Source organism: Syngnathus typhle, linkage group LG10, assembly GCF_033458585.1.
Source record: "Syngnathus typhle isolate RoL2023-S1 ecotype Sweden linkage group LG10, RoL_Styp_1.0, whole genome shotgun sequence".
In the NCBI taxonomy this organism is placed as follows: Eukaryota; Metazoa; Chordata; class Actinopteri; order Syngnathiformes; family Syngnathidae; genus Syngnathus; species Syngnathus typhle.
The window spans coordinates 11,740,968-11,767,102 of record NC_083747.1 but is presented as its reverse complement, the minus strand read 5'-3'; the positions used below and the strand labels follow the sequence as shown (position 1 = coordinate 11,767,102).

Below are 26,135 nucleotides of genomic sequence, written 5' to 3'. Positions count from 1 at the left end.
ACGGGTGGGCGGGGTTGCTACAAAACTTGCTACGTTTGAAGTGAAACAACTGACGTTATTTTTCGGTTTGAGCACGTGTTTTAGGAACATTTTTATTTTCATGATCGTTTTATGTTTATAGTATTTTCCCCAACTGTCAGCGACGTGAAAAATGTTTTAAAATATGTGTGCAAGTTATTTAGCTTTACCTTTGTTTAAAATCCCAATGCTCCCAAGAAACCACTATTTACATAATCAAATTGCATTTATTCCGTCATTTAAATAATACGTTCAAATATATGTGTTCCTATTTATCAGCGACTTTGTATAATATTGTCTACCATAAAATCGAATCACAAAGGGATATTTAAAATTTAGGGCTTTATTGCTGATTATATTATACATTGCTGCCAGGCCATCAGTTACCTGAAAACAATTATAGTGCAACGATGAACTTACAATATTACACGTTATGGGAACACTTAAATTTACAGTGGAGCAATGCGTTTGACGTTGGATTCGAATGCAAGGGAGGAGCCCACGGAGAACCAATCATATTACACAAATATGATCTTATCATTCAAAGTGCCTCGAGGCTGTACAGCACACACTCAAAAATACTCACACGTGCTCAGACACGATCATACACAAACTCAGAAAAACATACAAACAATATATATATATTCTCCCCAAACTCTCGGCCTCTTTCACTCAAATACAAACGTTCTCTTGCAGTCGCACACGACAGTTTTACAGGTGTTCACTTCAAGGGCCTGGCTTCTAACTGGTTCCTCCCCTAAAAAAATCAAAACATTTTATACACAAAAATAAGTAATTTTGAAAGTAAGTAGTGCAACTCGAAAAGAGGCACTCACACTGTCTGTTCCATCAATCTACTGAACACGATAATCATGTTGACAGCTCCACATACGACTTGTTTTTGAGGCGGGGAAAAAACATTTTAGCGTTATTACAAAACTGTCAAAGCATCGGAAAAGGAACCACCAGGATCGTCAAATATGCAAAATAAAACAAATGTACTCCAGTCGGCTGATACCAAAGCTGCAAGTGAACCGGCTGATGACTGGAGGACGACTGACAGCGTCTTACACATCAGTTCCCTTGTACTGTCTCTTTCAGTCCCAAACATCCTCCTCCGTGCAGGGAGCATTCGCACGCAATCACCCCCCCCGAGATGGACCATCATTCGGGCCCGCCCTCCACCTCCCTTTGGCAGAAGTGTGCCAGTAACGTGTCCAGGTCACGGCGGTCGGCGGCCGAGTAGAGCGAGCTCTCGCCCATCATGCTGAGAGCCATGCGCAGCGTGGACCAGATGTTGTCCGACATGACAGTGGCCGCAGTGCCGCCGGGGCTTTGCGCCACTCTCGATTCCACGGCGGCGGCGGCTTGCCGCTGAAGGGACAACGCCTCCAGGAAGTGCTCCACCGCCTCCCTGAACATCAAGAAGACATTGAGCTCCAGCATTATCAAGGCGAGCAGAACGCTCAATAGATTTAAGTAAAAATACCTGAAAAATCTAATTCATCGCAGAAACTTTTTTTTTTTCAACTTTGGTGGTAACTTTGAGGAGTATAAACAGCAAAGTTACAGTGCTGATTAGTGCCATCTGGTGCCCAGATGACTTAAATGCACCCATTGTGTGGTTTATGATTATCAAGTCAAAATTCATTGAAGTGTTACAAACAGGCACTATGTGGTAGTAAAAAAAAATAAAACCTGTCGAATTAATTCCTGACACTGTTGTAAAAAATGCAAAATAGCTTAACTGGGTGATGACGGTGTGTCAGTCTCACCTGTGTGCTCCTAAATTGACACAACTGATTCCGAGATTGTAGCGACTGCGGACAAACCCCGGCTGCAGTTCCAAGGCTCTCCTGTAGGCGGCCACAGCCTCTTCTGAGCGGCTGCCGTTGGCTAGCGTGGCGCCCAGCTTGTTCCACAGTAAGTAGTCCTGAGAGGCAGGACGATAGGATGATATCAAAAGTGACCCCAGGGGCAAATTGCTGGTCTCGACTGTGTGCTGAGGTTTCACTTCACCTGCGGGGTGGCCGAGAGCGCCGCGGTGAAGCAGTCTACGGCTTTATCGTACTCGCCGCTGAGGTTGAAGAGGACTCCCAGACCGCACTGCAGTTGTGGGTCCACCTGCGTGGGGTTCGTGTTCGCCGCACGCAGGAACAACGTTTGTACGTCCGTGAACACGGCTCTGCAAGAGCGGAGAGAAAACCAAAAATTAATAATATTGTACTTTGTTAAAACATGCAATGAACCAGAATATAAAGAAAATAAGTTTGTCACATCAATTCACTAACCATTGTGATGCTCCTTCTGGTACGAGAACTTTGACCACCAGGAGGCAGTATACTACCAAACAACAAGTATGCTACTCACTCTGGCAGCAGAGAGCCAAAGCGCTCCCTCTCCATTTCCCTTTCTCTGGACGCGTCCTGCTGGCGTTCCCGCTGATGCTGCTCCCACACGCTGGCGTACTTGGGGTTATGCTTGAGCCAGTCGCGGAGAGTCTCGCAGGCCTGCCTGTGCAGCGACTCGTTGGTGAAGCTGACAGCCAGCGCCATCAGAGCGGTCAGGTTGTCCTTCTTCAACGCCACACATCTGACGGACAAGTTGGAGAAGAGGTTTTATGCGCTCCAGATTTTTATGATGTATTCGTGTACGCTGTCTGTGAAAGTGCGAAGCCCCAATCGAGCAATAACTCAGATCTGCTAACTGAATGTTAAACAGAACAACGGAGCTACTTTCGAAAGAATCCTTGAAGATCTCGCCCAGCAGACTTTGTTTTACAATCGACCATTTTCATCACGACTCCTGAAGAATAGATGACTATAAAAAGCCAATCAATCATCAAGCAGACTTGCTATAAAACGTGTAAGGGAGCAGACCTCACAGAAGTGGAACCATTTTTCATGTGTCACAATCAAGGATCGTAACAGCTAAAAGTGGCAAAGTTCCATCAGGACCTGGGAAGTCCTTCTGGTTCCAAGGATAAAAACTGAGCAAATGAAATCTGATTGAATTGTGACTACAGCATGGTGCTACATGAGGATTTTTCAAACCCAACCTTATTTGCTGTCAAAACTCCAGTTGGTTTGATATTACAGATTTGGGCTCTGCATGTGTGCGACACAAATTTTGCAATATCACGGCTCGTGCAGGTAATCAATGTTCACAACTGACCTGCGGAGGGCGCTGATGGCAGCAAATTCTTGCTCATTTTCTGCCTGACATGTTCCCAAGTATTGCCAAGCCTGAAATAAAAATCATAAAAATAAACAAAAATAATAGAGCTATCATCAGCTGATGAAAACGGCCGTCGATTAACCAATCTTGAGCTGTTCCTAGCTCACCAGTTGGTTGTCTGGTTCTTTCTGTACGGCACTCTCAAAGAAGCGAACGGCCCCGGGGATATCCCCCGCCTCCATCCTCTTTACGCCCTCCGTCAGAGGGTCTTGGTGGGACAAGTAGGGGTTGTCCTCTTCAAACTGGTAGCCCTGAAAGCGAGACGGCCAAAACAAGAGATTCAAACCCCGCCGGGCCAAAACCAAGCACCGCACAGACGAGACAGCGACCTTGTCGTAAGACGAGCTGAGCATCTGATCAAAGTCCGACAGCCAGGGGTGACTCTCCGCGTCTCGCTTTGCCATCTCCTCCCACTCCTGTTGCAGCTTCTCCCAGAAATCCACATCGCTCTGGGGAAAAGAAAAAAAAAGAAGGATGGTAAAGTTGTACAGGAAGGCCGAAGAGGCGCACAACTTCCAAAACTGATTTATGAGCAGCAGAAAGAGGTGGAGGAATTTGCCCGCCTCTTCAAGTGCCATAATTCATCTGCAAATCCTCCACTTCCCAATCTGCCGGCTTTCTCCCTGCATCCAATTAGCGACGCGGTTGACCGCTGGCTCCGACTCACCTCCACCGCGGCTTTGGCTTGCTGGAATTCCGGTCCGGCTGCGGTGAACTTGTCCACCCAGGCCTCGGCGGACTCCTGTGACACCTGAAGATAAGACGAGGGCTCAGGGGGCTTGTTTGCGGTTTTAGGCTGGTGGGGGGGATGGACGGGTTGCAACAATAAATCAGGGCGGTGGGAGGTCATGGAAAGCGAATGTAAAGGGGGGAAAGACAAAGACGGAAAAAGCCAATTTCCTTCTGCACACTTGCTACAAGTAGAAGAAACTAGAACGCTGGCATCTAGCGGTGGCCCGTCCATGGCGGTCCTACCTGGCGGACGACTTTGGCCCACTGCTGTGCCTGCTTAGCTTTAGCTTTGTCAATCTTCTCATTCCTCTCTGTGGATTCCAAGGGAAGACTCCCTCCCCCCGTTTCCATCAGGAACTATGCCGAGGAGGAGGAGGAATAGGACAGAGTTTTCGAGGTTTTTAAGGGGTCAATGTGGGAGTATGTTTCCAGGGTGAGAGAGGAAGATGATTTGTGGTTGTTAATTCAGGGTCAAAAAAGGGAAGCGTAATTGTGATTATGGGCAAGTAGTCATCACAAAAACACACACTGTAGTCCAGGGGTCACCAAACTACGGCCCGCGGGCCGGATACGGCCCGCGGGACCGATTAATCCGGCCCGCCAACCCTGAATAAATTGTATTATTAAACTTTTTTTTTTTTTTTGCTCATTTTGCCTGCAATGACTGCGTTTCCCCAGTAGATGGGGAAGCTCGCCTGCGCATTTACTACCGGAAGCCGTGTCAGAAAGCTCGGTGCACACTCACAAGTGCGTGTACGGACATGGCGCACTCGCGCTCTATTTGTATCAGTCCCGAATTTAGAGCGTGGGCTGTGACGACAGCATTCTTGTAATTTGCGCGCTGAGCTTTCAGATGCAGTTTTGCGCTAAAGCCACCCACAAACCTTCCCCTGGAATCCTTCCGTTAAAATGTCGCCCAAGTAAAGCAGGGTGAACACAGTGCCGAGCGTTTAAAAGAGTTGCCAATTTGGCTCGACGTACGCGACGTGACGTTCAGCCACATGAACGTCAACATCTACCCGTCACAGATCGAGGTAAACGGACCAACACCTCGGATCTCGCCTAAGAATTGCCACAACAAATTTTACTCCAGACTATGACGCACTATCAAACTAAAAACTAAAAAGACAGCGGTGTCTACAAGCCTACTGGAACCTACAAAAGGATTATAAGGAAGGAACACAAGAACTTTAAGAGACTGCTCATATGTGTCAGAGAGGTTCTGCTCTGACAACTGAGCTGAACTTTTATCTGTTAAGATTGTGCATGGCACAACAGAAAGTTAATGTTCCATGGGTTTTTTTCTATGAAGAACCCAGAGAGAGTTATTTAGTTATTATTTATTTCCTGTTTTTTCTGTGAAGAACTCAGAGAGGGTTTAGTTATTATTTATTTCATTAATAGTGTTATTATTTGTTTCCTGACTTTTTTTCTGTAAAGAACCTGGTAAGGGTTATTAAATAACCGTTATTTGGTTATGTGTGGCTTTCTGGAAAACAATAATTTTTTAAGCTCCCCTACGATCGTCACACTTTTTCTGTTACAAACTGCCACCGGCCCGCCATCAGAGAAGGGAAAGGTTATGTGGCCCTCACAGGAAAAAGTTTGGGGACCCCTGCTGTAGTCGATTCTGGCAGGTAAACAAGATTTGATCAAACGCTAACACACAGAAAAAAAAAAAAAGCTGAGCAGCCAAACCAGAAGGAGCAAATGTGATTCAAATCTGTTCTATGTCATTTCTTGGCACAAGTGGCCCTTTGACAGCGATTTGAAGGGGAAATCCAGGAACGTTTGGCTTGGGGCTTCTTCGCGGACAGAAACTCAACACCACAGTGAAAATAATTCATAGTTTACATTTTAAAAGACTCGAGTTAATGTGTGTAAAACATCCAAATGCGACTGCACGATTCATCTATGAGGAATAGAAGTCATGGTTGATTTGGGGGAAAATGTGACTTTGAGGTGGGTCGCAGGCTTTATGAGTGGAGGGGGAGGGGGGGCAACAGCCATGTATTCCCTGTGGCAACTGGAGGCTCGTACCTGGTTGAGATTGGAAGCCCAGTTGTGAGCCTCCTCGGCCTGAGCTTTATCTGTCAGCTGTTTGTCTGTCCTGCTCTCCACTGTCACACTGCCCTCGCCAATTTGCTTAATGAAACGCAGGAACTACACAACAGTGAAAAAAAAAAGGGAGGGGGGAATAAAATCAGCATTCACGCTTACTGTCTTTATCATATCAATGCTGATCAACTAAATTGCCCCAGCACCCAAATATGACTGCAAAGGAACGAATGGAAAGGAGCTGAGCGACAGATGTCTGACGAAATGGCTGATCGGCGGCGGCGGCGGCTTGCTGGCTGAACGGGAAGCGGCGGCTTACCTCCGTGTTCTGCAACTTGGGGTCGTTCACCTTGGAGACGAGCTCGTTGGCCGTCTGTCTCAGCTCCTCTCCCGGCTGATATTCCTTTGTCCTGTTTGGTCAACAAGATATGACGATTGTTATTTTGAGATGGTCTTCGGCGAGTTCAGAAAAGTCACCGTGTGGGTGTGCACTTTTATTTTATTCGCAGGCACGTTTCAATAAAACACACATCTGCACAGTGGATATGAAAAGTCGAAGCAATTGCCAAGTCTGTGTAATATATATAAAAAAAAAAAGTAACTCAAAACACTTCTCCCCACTCACCACTCGTTCTCCTTGTCTCCAAAGTCTCCCAGCCAGAGCTTCTCCTCCGACTGTTCCAGATATTCTTCTGCCCAGCGGCCAGGATCTGGAAGGGAAGACGGACGTGCCAGGAGACCACACAGTAAGAAATGGCAGATTTCATTCACTGAAGGAAAACAGTGCCAGTTTATATTGTTAGGATATGAGGACCGTCTGTGTTTTTAAATGTTTTATGTGTACAGGTGATGACAGCAGCCGGCAATTATTTGGGACTCGTAATTCAACCAATAGTTGACTTTATCACTCGACTTCAATTCTCGGCATCGGTGACTGTTAAAAAGTCAATACCGGCGAAATATGATGCTAATCTAATACATGAAATCGGCATTCCTGCAGTGTCTGACAAAGGAGCGCTTTGGCCAAACACAACACAGAAGCCACAAGTCTGCCTCACACACTCAAAGGAGAAATGTTGCATGAAGATCATGTTGAATGTGCTTTATCGTGTTATCAAAGTTACCCGCGGCCTGAGCGATGAATTCTTTGGTCCAGTCGGCGTCGGCCGCGTCACCGAGCGCGCCGAGGCCCGGCGTGGAGGTGGAATCCGAGCCCGAGGTGAACTCCGCTGCCCAGTCGCCCGAGAGAGCCAAGGCCGCCACGTCCGGGGCTGCGACATCACAGTAAACTTTTGGAATTCACGTGAGGCCGGAGATGTCGGCGAGGGGACTTGGAGGAGTACCTCTCTGCGGAGCCTGTCTGTAGCTCTGCTGGTCGATCTGCTGCATCTCCTCCAGCAGCTGACCCATGTCAAAGGTGTGCGGGGGACGCGGGGGCGGCTGGAGGAATTCATCGACCAGCTGGGAACACCCCAAATCGCTATTAGCGTTTAGCTTTCGGCACCGAGCTAGATATTAACGGGGAAGCAAAAATACTGACCTCATCTTCTGTTGCTATTTCAATGGGAGTTGCGGGAATCTAGTGTGAAGTAAAAATGGAAAAAAGCGGATGAGAGGCGTTGACTTTCCTTTGGGCAGTTTTAAAAAAACGAAGCTCACCGAAGGTGTGGCGCGGTGCCGCCACGCCCCGCCTTCCTTGGTCATGTGACCAGTCAATTTCATCAGCGGATTGGCCCCGCCGCATTCTGCCTCCACCAGCTCCCGCATCGCCATGGCAACACAAGGATGGGGCAATCCCGATCGGACCACCTGAGAACTGCGAGGGGGGGGGCAAGGTTCCGAGTTATTATTTGTACAATGTTGACTTTTGTGTTCCTGGACAAAATTGTATCAACTCCAACAAAGAGCTCGGTGTTAGTATTTAAGAGCGTGTTTTTAGCGGCTATCGCTTTTAACAGCTGAAAGGCCAAGCGAGGCAAAATCTGTGCCCCAGTTATCTTTTGCTTGATAACCAAGTTAAAGCTCCATCTGCTGTTTTTTTCCACATCATTTGCTAGTTGGGCTCGAGCGTGAATAATGAAGCTGCAACGGGCCAGCACACAGACACGCTCCACGAGTTTTGCTTCGAACTGACTTTGGGCTTCGTATTTGGAAGCTTTAACAGAACTGTGTCACATTGAACAAACTCCCAGGCCAGAATATGCAACGGCGGCAACAAACACAAGCTAAAAAAAAACAGCACATTTTTTTAATGCATCAGGTTCACCGAATGAAAAGGGTAGTAAGAAAAAAATGTTGTTTGAGCCTAATACCTGTGATAATATGAAACTTCAACCTAGTGTCATTTATTATGGAAAAAACTAAATTAAAAATACTTTTTTTTTTTAAACACGACATTTTTAAGCCCGTCAGTCGGTGGCAAAGGCCTAAAAATACACATATGCAAGTATATAACATTTGCTCACAATATAAGGACATAAAATATTTTGAATTGACTCCATGTATGGAGAAAATAATCATTAAATCGTTACAGTACGGAATACACATCATGAAGCCCAATCAACAGTTGGGTCTGGCCTACTCAGCCCCACTCCCCTGGAGATGAGTTACAATTTCCAAAAACGGAATATAAATCACACCGGGCAGAATTCCTCTTTCCCATACGCACGTAACACGTCATACAAAACAAGACTCCATCCTCTGTTATCAATTAGAGACGAGGCCATGACCCAACGGCGGGCTCTGATTTACATGGCGCTGATACCATGATTAGGATGGAAATAAGCGGATAATAAGAAGCTATTAATACACAAGCGGACCGCACTCGCTGGACACAACATCCATAATGATATTTTCTAGCAATAATTTACTTCCTCCATCCATTGTCTGGCACTTGTCCTCATTTAGGGTCACAGGGTCACTGTGTGAACTGGAGTTAACTTTATGTGACTGCCAGGGTAAACCTTGGCTTGGCCGCCAGCCAATGGCAGGGCACAGGAGGACACAAAACAAACCCTCACATTTACACATAAGACCAATTTAATTTCAAACATTTTGATTGACACTTGAGAGGGTCAAAATATTAGAAACAGCCCTTGGCATGATGTGATGCAATTCTGAAATACATCCAGATAAAATTATAAATATGGTTCTAAACTAATATCACAAAATTACTATGGTCTATAATTTAAGTATAGTTGGATGTTCCAAATTAAATGTCCAGTGAATGTTTTGTAGTGCAAATTATGCTAAGGTGACACCTGTTTACATACCATCGACATTATATATTAACCGTTATACTCTCGTTTTTATATCAATACTTGTCATTTGTACATGTATGTTAAAACAATGACTCAATACATGTCCACAACCCAATCAGAAGCAAAACAGATGTGCTCCTGACAGGGTTCATTGTCATGTGTCAAATGATTTTACATTGCTCTCGACGCTTAGATTTATTATGCCATTAAAAAGAAACAATAAAATCATCTAATTGTGTATTGAGCTGCTCATTAAAGCAGCATCAGCAGAGCTCCAAACGTGGCATTTATCCAAAACAATTCAAAACAAAACCAACAATGGCAAGCTAAGCGTTAGCTCGCTAAGCTAACTAGCTACAATGCTAACAAGCCAAGACCAGCGGTGCGGAACAAGTCAGCTCGCCGCCCAAGACTCACTAAGAGACGGACGGCGTGACGTTGGACTCACCGCTGACTGAAGCTGCTACCTGGAGCTCACCACCGCTGTGCCTTCTTCTCCGATGTGTCCGCACGTTCTGTTGTATTTTTACAACCGTCTCGGGACTGAAGTTACACTGTCAACTCATAGGAAGAGCCACCAAAATCCTCCGCTGTGTGCGAGTCCTTTAACCACCTTCCACCTCCATAACACACCGCACAGTGCACGCTTGAGCCCGGCGCCGAAGAAGCTCTTGTTTAGGGACGCCTGAACCGTATTCTCCAACGGATTTACGTACAAACGCCGGCGCACTAACTTGCTGAATGATTTACGTCCAAATATTTGTCGTAAAATATCAAAGTTCAACAGTTGTTTGTCAGAACGCCAAACAAATCAAAAATCCAATACTGCATGTTCCGATGAAAGTTCAACTCATTGTGTTAAACTTTATCCAACCAAATGATGGTGTCTTGACGACTGTGTAAGTCAAGTTGATTTGAATTTAGGTAAGGAAACAACGTAAAAACATTAAAATCGACTTTTTTGGTCTGATTAATTGCAGTGACTTATATGCAAATATTAAAGTACAATGTTGCTTTCCATATTTTGCACTTCATGATTATGTCTAGAAAATATTTTTTATATAATTCAATGTACATTATAAACATAGTAACCATAATAACACACAACTAAACCATTTTAAAATGTCTATGATTTTGTAATGAAACATGCAAGACGTGAAAAAGGGGCTTCTCGTGGAGACGTCATATATTATTTTTATTATGAATTTTCTCACATTGTTCAACAGTTTTCTCTCTGTAACTCATCAACGCTGTATCAGTAATTACAGGTAATGTTCCAGTAGTGAGCGTAATACAATATAATAGAAGTTATTTCAATGCAATGATTACTCCCTTTTGTGACATCACACTCGCAAAAAAAAAACAAAAAAAAAACAGGCTTTATTTTTATTTACGGACATTTTTTTTTTTTTTCCTTATAGCACTGCACAGTGATAGGCTACACAGACGGACGGCAAGAGACACGGAGGCGGGGTCAGTGTTGGAGCTGGGGCAGGTGGTAAGCACAAGTTGTACATTCACTGAAATGAAATATCAGATGGAAGAAGTAAAATCTTGGAGAAGAGTGCAAAAGATAGCAATGCCACGTTTATGTACAGTTGAAGGTATCACAACAAATGTGCCTCCCATTTTTTTTCCTCAGTGATTCCTATACTGACAAATTGTTAAATTACAACATTATTACACACAAAAGTAAGACACACTCATCAAGCCAGATATCGTCCTCACCACGACAACTACTATTATTTTCCTACTGATTTCTCGATGCTGGAATAGGTGATGAACAAAAACTGGGAAATGACCATCAGCTCCATCCCCCAGTGTGCTGAAAAGTGGCTGCAATAATAAGATTTCATAACAATAATAATGATCATATTTCTCATTGTATGTACATAAAATTCATTACAATCAATACAGTCAAAACCGCCCAAGCTGAGCTGACATTCTGGGGACAGCAGGGTGACAAAAAATAATTATCTCGTAGGTTACGTAAATTTCTCTTTCTTACTATCACTGATTCATTTTTGGAAAGTGACAAAAACAAATCCTATAATATTGACCACTTGCTCTTTAGCCATTTTGTCGTATCATTTTCCCAACTATTTTGTCAGAATACTCCAAAAATATGACATATTGCGGTCATCTTACGTTTCCTTAACAGCGTGTCCCTATTTCTCCTTTGCAGATGAAAGTCTTACGAAACCCGAGCGCTGATCACGGAATGTGTCGCAAAGAGGGAGGGGACAGCTTGTGCGCAGACCTCGCGGTTGACTCTAATAAGTTGTGCGTGTGTGTCGGCATGTGGAGATCAGATCGGAGCCTCTGCCGACGCGTAGGAGCAAGGATTCAATTGTGTGTCAAGAACAAAATACAATACAATCGTTTGGTTTTTCGTGAAACAAATCAGCCGCACTCATCCAGCATCGCACTATACAGACACGTTATTATTAACAGGAGCATCTTGTGACGTCCACAAATCGTTTGCGTGGCTCAGGCAGATCAATTACATTTGAGTGTATACATTGTGCCGCTGAACATCAAAGTGGAGAACGAGCGAGTGCCCGTCGTCGGCTATAGGTCACGTATGGCGTCGAGTATTACATCGAATGTGTTGTGCGTGGTGTGTTTTTGCAGGTATACATTCCGTACATGATCGTAGAAGTGTTGCTTTCCGTGGTGGGGGGTTGGGGGGTTACATGCAGCTCAGTAGCGACGGGCGTTGCTGTCCCTGCCCTCCTTCTTCAAGATGATCCGCTGGTCATCGCTGCCGTTGTCGGGCGACTCGGCCACTTCCTCTTCGTCTTCCTCGCCGTCTCCCTCCGTGTCGGCGGACATGCCCAGGCGAGACTCGTAGGACTGCGGCAACAGCAGAGGTGGCAAAAATGGGTTTACAGAAAAGAGTCATGAGATTTGATCATATTTCAAGGTAAAATGTGTTCTGAGGAATAAGATGTTAGAAAGCTCAAATTTGGATCAGTTGTAATTTAGTAAGGAGACAGAAATGTCAAGGAAAAATATTCTTGAATATTTCCAGCAGAGGGGACCATTGTACTGATGCAGAAAAAAAAACCATTTCTATTTTTGTTAACATGTCGTAAAATAGGCAAAAATGTTGGATCATGATTTTCCAAAGTAAATGCCAATATTTTATTTGGATTCAATACCAAGCCGACTGATTTGTCCTGAAGGTCAACAGAAAAAAATAGTTACACTAAAAAGGCAAAAAGATCATCTTGAATTCAATCCATTTCTGGACAGCATCAGAAAGCAAGCAGCCGATTTTACCTCCATGGGGTTGACAATGATGGTGAGCGCGGAGTCGTCCCACTGGCTGCCACCCTCCTTGGCGGCCTCGCGGGCCTCCTCGCTGCGGCGGTGGATGGAGCGAATGCGGAAAATGCCTAGGATCACCATGACAACCAAGAATCCCACGCACACCATGATGATGATGGTGGCGGCTCCGGGGACCACTGACAAACAACACGGCACAAAATGGCTAATCACACATCCGCTCTGAAGATGGCCGTCTTGTGGACCACAACATCGGGACCACTTGCACAAGAAAAATGGCCGCAAACATGTCACCTGAGTTGCGATGTAGACTGGGCAAGGCATGTCCGCTGAGCTCGCCTGCGTGTTGATGGAGAAACTGTTGCTGGGAAGCCATCAAGTGGGATGGGTGGTACATACTCTCCAAGGAGTGGAGGAAGTTCACCTAGGAGAAGAAAGAAGAACTCCATTAGAAATTAACACAGCTAGTGACGGCTATAGACGTCAAATATTGTAACTGGGCTGGCAGTGAATGAGTTGAATGAGAGGTCTCCTCACCTCCAGAGTCAACTCATTGCTGGTGTATCTGCCGTTCATCTCAGAGCAGGACAGACGGAAGCGTCTCTCAAAGCGGGAGGAGCTCCTGGACAGGCGGTAGCGGACTGAGCGAAGGACGTCTTCGTATACGGAGATGGATTCAGCGCCTGGAGAGCCAGAGAAAAAGCGGCAGGGCTGGGGTTGAAACGGTTTATACTGAACCATCAAAACACTAAAGATGGACCTGAAAAAATGAATCTTGAAAAATGAACTTGTGAGATGAAAGCAAAAAGAACGGAGGCACATGACCATTGACTGAGGCTCTACTAGACTTGGATCAGAAGTGGATCGTCTTTCAAGTGAACTCATAATGTGAACGTCGATTGTTTTATTGACCTGTGATGGCGATGTAGGCGGTCGTGTTGATGATCTCCAAGCCCCGCTCTCGCACGACATCCATATCAACCAGGAGCTCCTCCCGCTCCAGGTCCAGTTCCTCGCCAAGAGGTTGAACCTCGCAGCCGTCCAAAGTGTGGGCCACGGCGTCGGACATCAGCGCTGCCAAACCATGCATAAGAATTACATAAACCCCGTTTCTAGATGATGCAGTTCCGATTTCCGTCATCAGTTCTCGACGGCAGACAGATGACAGAGGATTGTTTCTTGGATTTACCGCCGCCTTCCATCCCCTGCGCAGCCGTGTTGACGGCGTGAGTGAGCGAGCACACGATCCGTAGCTCGGGGAAGAGGTGGACGCCCCGTGGGGCTTCGAAGTCGGGAGCGGGGCGAGCCAGATGGGGACCGACCCCGGACAGAGAGATCTGAGGAGCGTCAGGCTGGAGGACCACCAGGTAACCTTCCAACGGCTTCAGGGACAGACAGCTCTCCTCGTTGAAACATCTGCAAGGAGGCGAGAAGTAGAACGTGAGCCTGAAAGACTAACAAAATGGTTGCAAATCCTTCAACTTTTTTAGCCAGTAAATACATTTTGCCAGGATCAATAGCTTCCCATTTTGCCTTCATCTCTTTAAGACGTCACCAAAAAAATAAACACCTTCAGGGACAATCCTAATCCCAGTCGAAACGCTTGTAATTCTCCACTTTAGCCAGCAAATAAACTGAGCCCAAATAATCAGCTTCCTCTTTTCCTGGCAAGAACTACACTAGTCTTAACTAACAACATGCTCAAGAAGCAATTAATCAATGAATTGATTTTCAGAGACAAAACTATTCTACTTTCGCCAGCAAACACTTTGAGCCTGAATCAACATTTCCCTCTGTTGGTTGCTGCCAATGCAAACACTGCTTTTTGGCACCAATTTGTCATGACTTAACTGACAAAATGCTGACAAAACAATTCACTCTATTTTGGCTAACTAACTGACTTTTATTACCATCCTTACTTCTTCAGCCAGAAAAACAGTTGGTCTTGAATTAGCATGTTGCTTAATAGCAAAATCCAGATTAAAAAAAACCAACAAAAAAAAAACACAGAGTTCATGAATTTATTTTTATGGCCACCGCTACTTTTTCAGCTAGCATATTAGATGAGCCTAAATCAAAAGCTCCTGCTTACTGCTAGGTAGCACACTTCATTTTTAAGTAATTTCTTCACAATTTAAGAGTAAGCCAACTTCAACATTTCCCTTACAATAATATGCATCCACTAGTCTAGACATTTGCATATGTGGGAAATGAATTAAGTAGCAAAATACATCTTTTTTTAATCCATCACAGGGGACGGCCATTTTGCCCCTTGGTGTGGACTGAAATAGGCACAGGTAACGACCAATCACAGCTTGCGAATGTCACATGACAGGAAGAAGAGCTGAGCTGTGGATTTTGCTGCTTAATTCATGGTCCACAAACACAATGTTAATCAGAGTACCGTGTTTAGACTAGCAGAACAATTTTTGTGTTGCCTTCCACTGAAAACAAGCAAAATGATTTGGAATCCTCTTTAAGATGCAATTTATGTTAAACCTAAAACAGGAGCGCCCTCTTCTGATTTCGGCCAGGTAGCGCATAGAGATCAGCTCTGCCTTCAATTCCAGGACGCACTCTTGTTATTAAATACTGCACCATAAATATTGTCGTACATATGTCATGTTATTTAAACATATTTGTTCATTTGCGTGATACGTCGGGCCGGCGGTATTGGAGTGCGGATTAAGCACAGCGCACGTGAATGCGTGCGTTACATTTCTGCTATCAGAGTGAGCAGCTGCTTCTATCGGCTTCTCCAGAAGGGCCTGCTGTTCAGCCATCTGGGTGACTTCCTGGCCCCAAATCAATCTAATCTTCACACATGCAATAAGTTGAGAAGGGAGAGGAAGGCTGGGGGGGGGGGGTATAAAGAAAAAAGAAAGAAAAGAAAAGCCATGGCGCACTTGAGCTGAAGCAAAAACAATCTCGTCATGACCTTGAATGGCTGGGACAAAAGCCTTTCAGCACAAACGTCTGGCCTGGAAATCATCCATCCGTTTTCTATAGGGCGCGCCCTCATTTGGGTCCCCACTGAGTTGGAGCCGATGCCAGCTGACTCGGGCCGCCCCGGACAGGTCGCCAGCCAATCGCAAGGGAAATCATTTTAATTTTAGAGAAAGGCGCAATCTGCGCTCAGGCTTTGAGTTTGATGCGATCTGCCTTGTCAGTGGCCTACTTTTTTCTTTTGCTCTCGCTCTAGCTACGATATAAATATAAATATAAATACGCAGCTCACCGCATACATGCACTGGACTGCACTAATCTGAGAGGGAATTAATATTTCACCAGCTAAAAGCGACGGCTAAAGCAAGAGAGAAAGTTGTGTGGCTCTGGAGCAAGCTGGAGCGCTACCCGAGACACAAGACCGAAGAGTTTGGCGATTTCTGATGATTGACTAAATGTTCGAGCAATTATTACAAGTATCCAATAAAAAAAAAAAAAAAAAAAAAAATCAGCAACTCTTATTTCAACCAGATACATGTGATATGCAAAAATAGACTCCTGGAATTACCCAATTTCATTCAAATGTGACCACTAAACAGATATTGACATGCCAACTATTCAGTTTAGTTATTCACTCGCTATTAGTGATAGCGCTTGTGGCATATTCAAAAATTATCTTCCTAGCTCCGCCTCCATCCTGAAAATGGTGTGACGTTCCCAATATAAAATCTGTTTGGTTAAAGAAGATAAAATAGTTTTAGGAACCTCAGCCAGCAATTTTGATTCTGGAGGCCCCGGGCAGATTAGAATGACATGGCAAGAGTTTGAAATCTGATTGGACCAAAAAATAAATGTACATCCAAACCGTGAATAGACTGGCGAGAATACTTTCATCCAATTTCATGGAACAAATCTAATTTAGGTTGCAAATGTCGTGCAGTGCCGGTATTGTTTTTGGCCGACCGTGTTCAAAAAAAAAAATTGTAAAACCATTTACCTCCCACTTGCAGCTTTGCCCACACGCTATTTCATGCTGCAATTGTGCAACCGGTATTCACAAGAGTTTGAAATTTCATCATCCCATCTTTGTGCTATTCGAAAAGATAATTGAGCGGACATGGGGGGCCGCCTATTGAATCACCTGGATTTGGCGGAGCTAAATAAATGAATGTGCCCCCTGCAGCTCGCACAGGTGACTTTGAGGCTGAAGCGAGCAAATGGGAGATAAGATACATACTTTTCTCCACGTCAGTATTTACTCTTATCAGCGGTGAGGCAAGGTTCATGTTGGATTCAATGTGGAAGGAGGAGGAGGCGTGATAGGCCCTCGGAACGACACTTAATGTGCTCGAGGCGCTAAAGTCTGCCGGTGTAACATTTCCACCACAAAAGCTTCCACTTTCACAGTTTGCATCATGACAGCGCATCCCCTCAGCTTGACTTCATTTTCTATTGATTCAACAGCCAAGTGGGGAATAAAAAGTCTATTATAGAAGCTTGGCAAGCCGCGCTGCGTTTCTGGCCCCACCGCGTTATTGCAAATGAAATAAGTCTGTCCGCTCGCTCACTCAGCGCCGGAATGTGTTGCACGGTGATAAGACGCGGTGGGGGCTACCTGAGCGAGGTGGTGAGTTTGAGGGGTCGCACTCCGGGCGTGGCGAAGCGGAGGGAGTTCCTGTAGGTCACCTGCTGCACGGCGCGGTTGAAACTCTCAATGTCGTCCCCCTCCAGCACTAACGCCGACTGACTGGGGTTCACGTGCACCTGGAAACATCCAATGTTTTTACATGAATAAGAGCCCTGCAATATTTCAGCCAACCCCTTTTTTTTTTCTTGTATACACTCAACAAAATTGTGCAATATAATATGAAATGGCATCCTATCCCTCCCTGCTAATTTACACGCCAATTGTTAATACCTTCATCCCGGACCCCAACGTCTCCAGGTCTCCAAAGTCCAGGCCCTCCCTGCAGGCGTACAGACACTCCACCACGCTGTGAGGCTCCACGCTGCCCGGACGCACTGTTACCCCCGACAACAAGCCGTGGTAACCTCCGGCGTATTTCACTGAGATCACACGAGGAGACACGCCTCAACAAAATGCATCACCGCCAACCGAACCCAGACATCAAATGAGAGATCTTCAGGGACATACAGGACTAAAATTGCCAACAAAGAGCTTTCACACACACTTATATAGTTTTTCTCTCGCTCACACACGCTCCCAAGAAACACGATTGAATATTCACAAGAAACATCAGCGTGTGTGTTCGTGTGTGTGTGTGTGTCCTGAACGCCGTCCCTGACGGTACCTCACAGAATCCTTTCTTTACCTTGTGGGATGCTGTTGTTCCCGACCTCCCTCTGCTTGTCCTCCGGCTCTGCGGGGAATAGCAATGTGGGCGAGAGAAAAAAAAGAAACAAGACAAACACTCATCAAAATGCATGAAGATGCCAGGTGACGCCTGAGCGGGCCACAGAGTGACAGCAAGAAATGAAAAATGAACAATACCGGAACAAAACAAAAAAAAGACAATCTAAGAGGGAGGCTATTTTGACATGCACAGGATTGGAATTCAATAAGAAGCCAATGTATACAATTGCTCCTTTAGGAAATGTAAAATTTGTGGCGATGTCACAAAAGGAAACATTACTTTTTCTATTCTCATATTTGGAAAATTCTGCGCCCTGATTGATGCTGCCAATGTTTAGACGAGTGTTGGGTAAATGCCTCCTTGCTGCGTTCCCACCGGCGGAGTAAAGTGGTTGAACTCGACTCCAAGGAACTCTCTTTGGTTTGATTTTATTCCAACTTTGAAGTCTCCTTTTCTCCATCTTATCAAGCAGCCGCTTGCACGCTGGTTGTTTTTCAGTCTTGATAATTGGTAGCCAGAGATTCAGAAATTTTAGCTGCAAAAAGAGGCCTGATAGCTGCCCAGCCAAAATGCTGTTAAGCCGAGCTGAATAATTAATGACTGCGTTATATTATTAGCCCTCAAAGACGCAAAAACACATTGGCTAATTCATAAGCAAGCAAAGCATGTAAAGCGTCCCGTGAGAGTCCACACACGCGCTTGATGAAAAGTTCAGACGCCGTGATTTACATCCGCAATCACCGAACGCCAGACCGAGACTGAAGAAAAAATACTTGATCCGCCCTCACCCCAGCAGGCGCCGATGGACATCCTTTGGCGGGGGGCCGGGTTGGGCAGGGCGCCGTTGTCGTGGATGAGAGCGGGGTCGAAGGTTACGCCGTCCACGTACAGGGTCACCGAGGGGAACTGGACGCTGAGTGACAGGTGGTGCCACTCGCTGTCGCACACCTGGCGAGAACACGGGAAAAGCGGTAACAACAGCTGTAAAAACTGATGTTGGGTACTATTTCAAAAAATATATTAAAACGCACCCCTGACTTTTGAAGAGTGTATTTTTTAATTTTAATGTACTCTTAATTATCAATTATTATTTTTAATTCATATACTGCATTTTACTTTATAGACTGTAATTCATGTCATATTTCTAGACGTTATAAACACTTATTCATTATACGTCATTATTAATTTTTAAAATTTTTATATATACAGTGATCCCTCACTACTTTGCGTTTCATTTATCGCGGCTCTACTTTGCGTTTCATTTATCGCGGGTTCACTACATCGCGGATTTTTTTTCTAAATTAAAAAAAACATTTAAAAGTCAAAATAGAACGTCTAAATTGAGGAAACGTGTTAAACCTTTAGGACAATGTAGTATTGCTCCAAATGTTCGTTTACATTCCTTTAGAAGTCAGATTTCCCAGTACTTCTTGTTGGTGACCGTACTTCGCGGATTTCACATATACGAAAATGTGTGTGTGTGTGTGCGTGTGTGTGTGTGCGTGTGTACGTGTATATTTATATATATATATACATACACACGCACACACACACACATTTTCGTATATGTGAAATCCGCGAAGTACGGTCACACATATATAAATATATATATATTTTTTTTTTACTGGATTCCCTTTCTTCCTTTTGCTAGCTATTTAAAGGATTGATCCCATTAAATGATGGCCAAACACTGACGATTTGAGTTAGTATAGCAGACGGGTGTACATTAACTAGGTACCAGACAAAGACAAAAGAGATCCAAACAAATCTTATTTTATCTCCGTATCAGCTTTAATGTAATCCTTCCCAATCTGTCTGGGGCGGGCGGCTGCAGTCAAAACACAATCCCCCAGTCCCACCACTAAAGCCTTCTCCCACTCCACCCCACCCCACCCGACCCGAGCATGTACCTGCTCCAGTTTCCACAGGAACTTGACGGGCCGCGCAGCCGAAACGTCGGGCCAGTAGAAGAGAGAGAGGCGGCAGCCATGCACGGAGAGCGAGTAGTGGGAGAACGAGTCATCTGTGGAGAGCAAGATGCAATTCATTTGCAGGTTAGAGCGCTCGGGACTTTAACTTGACTTTACGAGGGATTTCTTACATTTCTTTTCAATCTCTCTTTCTCAGGGCAAACATTCAGACATTATTTACACAGAGGCCGCGGTGCGTGTGCATTCTCAGTTTTTTATTTTTTATTTTTTACTGGAGTGTTTGGAGGTTAAGTGGCTCTCTCAAGAGCACCTTGCCCACTGAGGCCGTAAACAGTGCGCGCTGAGCACTCAGGGTGATAATTCGCTGGAGAATAGCGCTCTGAAATAACATCCAAAAAAGGCCGATTTGCCGACAACAATGTCAAAAATCCATCTTGAGAAGCATCAAAGTGAAGGGTGGACAATTCCGTGTTTGTAGTGAACTATAAAACGGTCCCTTGATCCCTTGACGCTCACAACAATAAAGACGTGAATTACAGGGAATATGCCGCTTTTAAGAGACTTTGTCCTTTAGCATTTCATAGACTTTACAATAGGAAGAAAAAAAAAAAGGCAAAAATTGACTGAATTGAATCTGAATGTTTGAAATATCCGTTGATTTTTTCTCAAATTTTAAGAGGAGCTAACGTCAGCCGATTAAATGGAAGTATTTGCATGATTCTCGTAAGTTCAAACAATGTTTTTTTTTTCCAACTCACCATTCTTGACAGTGCTGCACACGATGGTCTCCTCTTCCTTGCGAGCAGTTTTGGACTGAGCAGCAGCCGGTTGGACGTTGGTGCCCCACCTACGCATCCATAGCTGCAAGGTGAAATGGTCGCCGGACAGCCCCGAGACCACCGCGTCCGGCACCACCGCCACATGGTTGGACCCGTTGAAGGAGAACACAAGTGAGGAATCCGAGGAAGGGAGGGTGGGGAGGGCCGCCGTCCAGTTGGCTGCGGGCGATGGAGGCGGAAGGAGGTCAACCTCACCCCGAACGGCGCCTGGATAAAATGGAGCAGTAAAGACCAGAGGGGAACTCGAGTATTGACACGCGAATTGAGTTAGTTGAACTCGGAATCCCGAGATGTCTGTTGGCCACCACGCCACAACCGAGAGTGTAAGAAAAGACGCAAGAGAAACAGCCGGGTCACGTTTTTCGGATCCACGCACCGCAAAGGCGTCGCACGGAACGGTCAGAGTAACTGTCTCGGTCGCAGCCCTTTCCGATGTGGCCGGTCTGAAGCTCTACGGTGGCCTGGATGTTCCACACGGTCTCCTCGCAAGTCTCCAAGTGCAAGGCGGGGAAGAGCGGGATGCTTCCCGAGCCGGGTGTGTACTCCACCCGCTTGGTCCAACCTGAAACACAACACAGATCCAAACACTGCAAGGAATGCCGCCCTGAGAAATGCTACGTATTAAAATAATGATTGGAATAATAATTAAAGCATTTGCATTTCCAGAGCCTTCCTTCAAGGCAAGCTGACTCGCATCACCAACCAGCCCACGTAGCTCCCAACCCACTGCGATGTCATCTGCGGGTGAAAAAAAATAGCGCCTTACCGATCCAGCCGGGCTTGCAGGAGGGCTTGACCGTGACCGCCACCTGAGCGTCGGCCTGAGCGCGATTCTTGCCGCAGTCGAAGGCGGTCACCCAGAAGGTGTGAACGCGCTGACGCTTGGAGTCCAGCGGCTCTGTGTTCTTGATGTTGCCTAGGCGATGCAGACAAAGAAGGAAGGATGATCATGAGGAAAAGAATCGAGCGCAGGCTTCCATCCTTGATAAGCATTTGTTCCTTCTTAAAAATAAAAGCAGTTTTTAATGGCAAGAGACAATAATGTCACGTCGGAACGCGGGGTCTCGGACTACTCGGCAAATTGTGCAGAGTCACAGTGAGCCGGCCTTCCTTCCCACTGCTTTGTGTTACAAAAACAGCAGGCGCTGTCTGTCTGTCAGTCAGCCAGTCGGCCGGCGGGCCGTTGCGGTAACGAGAAAAAAGACGCGAGGGAATAGACAGCGAGATCACCTGAACAGCTGCTGCAGTGTTTATGCAGAAATTCACAATAGTCCGCCCACGCTTAGTCTATTTTCACCGTTTTGCTTTAATACGTAGCAGGGGAAGGGATTTTTTTTCCACTTGTACGTGAAAATATAGAGAATTTAAGGGGTTATTACAAATGTAATTACAAGTTTGAGAAAGAATGAATTGGTATCAAATCAATTGTTCCCATTGAAATGAATCTGTTCCACACCACAAAAACGGTTCCATGTTTTTCACGTTTTCATTACAATCCATACTTTTGAGACGCCATTTGGAGATCTTTTTTGTGTGTCTCACCATCGTTGTCAATAGCAAAGGGCACGTTGGGAGTGATGATGTCGTAGAAGCAAATCTGGCTGTACTGCGGGGAGCAGTCGGCATCCAGAGCCTCCACACGCACGATGCGGTCAAAGAGACGCCCCTCCGGGACGGACGCCTCATAGCGACGCTCCACGAACACGGGGGAGAACTCGTTGACGTCGTTGACACGCACGTGTACGGTGGCCCTGAGGAGGCAAGCAGCGTTGGAAGGGGGCGTGGCCGGATGAGCCTCGGGAGCACCGCGCTCACTTGTGGGATTTCTTGCTGTTGACGCCGTCGGACCCCTCGCCGCAGTCGTAGGCCTGGATGGTGAAGCTGTGCTCACGCTGGCTCTCGCAGTCTAGCGGCTCCTTGGAGCGCACTAGACCCTCGCCGGTGGAGCGGTCGAGGACTACCGCTTCGAATTGGACCGAGCCGGAACCCGTGGGGCCGTTGTGTACCCGGAAACCACAAATTTCACCTGATCATGGAGGAGAACTGCGATGACTACGATCTTGGAATTCGGAATGTGTAAGGTAGCAGAGGTAGTGTTGGGTGGTACCGGCGTAGTGGAGCGGCGCGTCTTTGTCCAAGGCGAAGAGTGGCGGGTTGAGAAGGACCGTGTTGTCGTTCTCCATCACGATGCCCTGGTACTCCGTCTCGATCCATGGCTTGTGCTTATTGGCTGGGAAACGATCAAACATATAAGCAAGTAACAATGGTCGACAAGTCGCTGGATTGCTCTGTTTGTCTTGAGGCGGCGCGCCTCATCATCTGAAAAATTTCTTTTTTTTTTTCCCAATGGGATGAAAAGATGTTCAACTTTTTACAAATTGGGTTACCGTTGAACAAATACGATACCCGTCACATTGTTACCACTTCACTTCTAATTGTCCAGTTTCTGCCCGGTAGGACAATTAAGCCCTTGACAAAATGTAAAAGTTTTAATCACACACTCATCTATCTCATCAATCAGCCCGCCTGGGCTCAGCGACGACACAATACCCCACTGAAAGGACGCAAGCGCTTCAGGTTTCCTGTGAATGTAACCTTTAATTGCCAATTCATTATTCATCCTTGCGCTGGATGTTCAGTGCCAAAAAATCAAAGGCAAAGTTAATGAGCAAGAAATGAGGATTGTTGTAGGCCCGTCTCTTGGCTGTCTTTTCCTCTTTGGAAATCAGGCGCACACCAATGCTCATCTGAGTGAGGAGGCTGCAAAAGTGCCTGTTTGTCAGCATTAAATTCTTTTGTAGGTTCTCGTCTTGGATATCGTACGTGTACGCATGACTTGCCTCAAAATGGTGCTGGAGGCCAAATAAAGTCACAATTATCCAGTCGGGCCACGTCTGCTCCTCTATATCTACACTCTCTTTTTTGGTCATTTATCTCGCTCACCGTGGCGCCTCCGCCCTTCTGCCAGCTCCTCCCTCCATGTCGCATTAATCTGAGCATCAGGCGCGTGGATTACATTCCGGATTACAGATTGAGAGGCATTCCATCGTTCTGTTTTGCTTGGCGCCGGTCGCCTCTCTGTCACTCGATCTCGCCACGACACGCATGGTGCTCGGCATGCGCACACATACATACACACGTGTCTTCACCCCCCCCCCCCCCTCACCTGATCTCACATCCTCTTCCTCCCTCCTCGTCTGCGTCTTTTTCGGCCATGTCTGCCTCTCCTGTCACTGCTTCCCTCTCTCCCTCCTTTGCCTTCATCATCATGTTCCTTGTCTTTTCCCCAATGCCCCCTCTCTACACCAACACCACCCCCCACCCCGCCTCGGATGATCTTTGGAGAACAGACTTGCAATATGAGGAGGATAAATCTGATGTTTGAGGAGGAAATTGAGTCACGCACATGACGGACACTCGCCAAAATCATGCCGGCCTTTTTATTAGGTAGGATGACGATACAGTATAGCCGCAGTGGGCGTTAGTTAAGGATGGGAAACCTAAGGTCCGGGGGTCATACACGGCCCCTCGAGAAGATTCGATTGGCCCGCCATGCAATTCTAAAAACAAATATAACCTCAGAAGTATCGTTATACAGAAAACCACACAAACCTCAATCAATGCTCATACTAGAGAATTTACGTTTCCCCCCCCGAAAAAAATTTCAGCAATAAAGATCCAACGAAAACATCAGACCACCTGCACATAATGCACACATGTATATGTAGGCCACTTCATTAGGTACACCAGCACAATAAGTGAATCATGTAGATGATAATTTTATACTATGTGTAAAATAAAATAAGTAAAAAATAACACCTAAAACAAGAAACGTTTTTTGCATAATCTAAAAAATAAAATAAATAAATCCATTGCATTTACTTAATTTAAAAAATAATAGTAGTAATACTATATCTTCTGTATAAAAAGAAATACATTGTACAAAAAAAACGATATAAATTATTGTTTTGAATTTATTAAGAGGTGATTATTATAAGAAATGTTTTGTAAGTATTTTAAGAAGGATTTATACTCTCAGGAATAAATACACTGTCCAATTACCTTGATCACAACTACGCAGTTTTGCTAAGTCTTCGATTTTTGTATTGGACTGCAAAGGTGTAACTAATGCAGCGTCTAAAACAAGCTGAAAACGACACAACACGTCGACATGAGTAGTCAATATCGATCCGGACGAGTAACTGACCTTTGTTGCCACTGGCAACGGAAGTCAAGCAAAGGAAGAGGAAGGAGAGACATTTCATTGTGTCCATCTGGGGGAGCAGAGGTGTAGAGGGGGGTAGGATGGGGAGGGGGGGCAGGGGTGCATGCAACAACACCTCATTAGCACCCCAGAAGAACAGACACGGAGGTTAAACCAAAAAAAGACAACATGCAGGAACGAACATATTTATTGTTAACGCACAAACCCAATAAAAGGTTTGCTTTTTAATGCTGGCTCTGCTTAACTAACCCTAACACCTGCAAAAAAAAGTTGGACTGCATATTTCATGTTCTGCAAATACATAAATGATAATATTTGTAATCGGGAATGTGATATCAGCAAAACATACACTGTATCTATAAAAAGCAAAATCAGAGTTTTGCAGTTTGTGCCAATGTGCGTGCGACGGCAATAAATGGACAAAACTGCGTGTGAGTGTGTTAAGTGGGTCTTTTCCTGCCTTTTAATTGTGGTTTGTCCGATTGTAGCCATAGCTGAGAATTGATTACTCAGGGGAGGATGGTGCGGAATGAGGGGAAGAGGGTACTGAAGGTCCAATATGCTGCACCCCCTTTTGATAAGCAATATTCTACACCGCATTACCATCCTGAACACATATTGACGTCCAGGAGGGCCTGGCCGTGGCAATGCATGTGCTCCCCACTTGTAATGCGACATGACTGCGTGATAGTGACACACATTCGAACAGCAAGGAGGAGGTTTCAATAATGGCTGCCTGGTTAAAATAAGGTGAAATGTCGCAGCAACCATGATTACGATGATGATGATGATGATGATGATGATGATAACGATGAAGAAAAAGGTGGTGACATTACCGTGTCAGCTGCGGCAGTGATGCCTGCTCGGTACCCACAGCCCTTTTTTTTTCTTTTTTTTTAGCCTCGCAGCATCCGCTTCATACGGTTCTGCCTCGTCTCCGTGCACACGTCCTCGTCTAGAGCAGTCCAGAAGCTCCTGGTGGTAGTGGAAGGAGCTGGTTGGTTGGGGGGGGGGGGGGAGAAGAGGACGAATCGGTGCGTAACTGGAGCGGTGCCCTTGTTTTCTCTTCTGTGGAGAAGGAAGGAGAGATTGAGTGGGAACGTTACGCTGGCGCCCCCCTCCGCCTCCTCCCCACCCTCGGTGTGCGTTAACCCGCCCACACTGCGTCCTTCTCCGGCTGCGTCCTCCCCTCGCAGCTTGGTGGCGGCACACTGGTACTCCGG

The 26,135-nt window shown here is 45.7% G+C and overlaps 2 protein-coding genes across 4 annotated transcripts; both read right to left on the bottom strand.

The window, feature by feature from the left end:
• Window positions 1-345: 345 nt before the first annotated feature.
• pex5 (peroxisomal biogenesis factor 5) lies at window positions 346-9,995 on the bottom strand. 3 transcript variants are annotated; one of them, XM_061289479.1, is made up of 17 exons: window positions 9,754-9,995; window positions 7,705-7,861; window positions 7,586-7,624; window positions 7,389-7,506; window positions 7,170-7,316; window positions 6,671-6,755; window positions 6,365-6,455; window positions 6,028-6,150; window positions 4,231-4,344; window positions 3,923-4,006; window positions 3,585-3,704; window positions 3,363-3,506; window positions 3,193-3,263; window positions 2,389-2,610; window positions 2,038-2,203; window positions 1,794-1,951; window positions 346-1,432 (listed from the first exon to the last, which is right to left on the bottom strand). In XM_061289479.1, exons 2-17 carry the CDS (start codon window positions 7,816-7,818, stop codon window positions 1,183-1,185), a joined length of 2,046 nt encoding a protein of 681 aa, XP_061145463.1. In that variant the 5' UTR covers window positions 7,819-7,861; window positions 9,754-9,995; the 3' UTR covers window positions 346-1,182. The 3 variants fall into 3 exon arrangements, with proteins under 3 accessions (XP_061145463.1, XP_061145464.1, XP_061145465.1); XM_061289480.1 differs by lacking the exon at window positions 4,231-4,344 and having other exon boundaries at window positions 9,754-9,994; XM_061289481.1 differs by lacking the exons at window positions 4,231-4,344; window positions 6,028-6,150 and having other exon boundaries at window positions 9,754-9,994.
• A 908-nt stretch (window positions 9,996-10,903) lies between these two features.
• On the bottom strand, window positions 10,904-26,053 carry clstn3 (calsyntenin 3). Its single transcript, XM_061289756.1, has 19 exons — window positions 25,749-26,053; window positions 24,895-24,961; window positions 22,795-22,917; window positions 22,503-22,713; window positions 22,230-22,438; window positions 21,454-21,603; window positions 21,064-21,249; window positions 20,607-20,894; window positions 19,828-19,940; window positions 18,706-18,865; window positions 17,876-17,923; window positions 17,461-17,609; window positions 17,158-17,306; window positions 13,786-14,012; window positions 13,509-13,670; window positions 13,134-13,279; window positions 12,891-13,020; window positions 12,591-12,775; window positions 10,904-12,161 (listed from the first exon to the last, which is right to left on the bottom strand). The coding sequence occupies exons 2-19, from the start codon at window positions 24,959-24,961 to the stop codon at window positions 12,009-12,011; spliced, it is 2,856 nt and encodes a 951-aa protein (XP_061145740.1). The 5' UTR covers window positions 25,749-26,053; the 3' UTR covers window positions 10,904-12,008.
• Window positions 26,054-26,135: the final 82 nt, after the last annotated feature.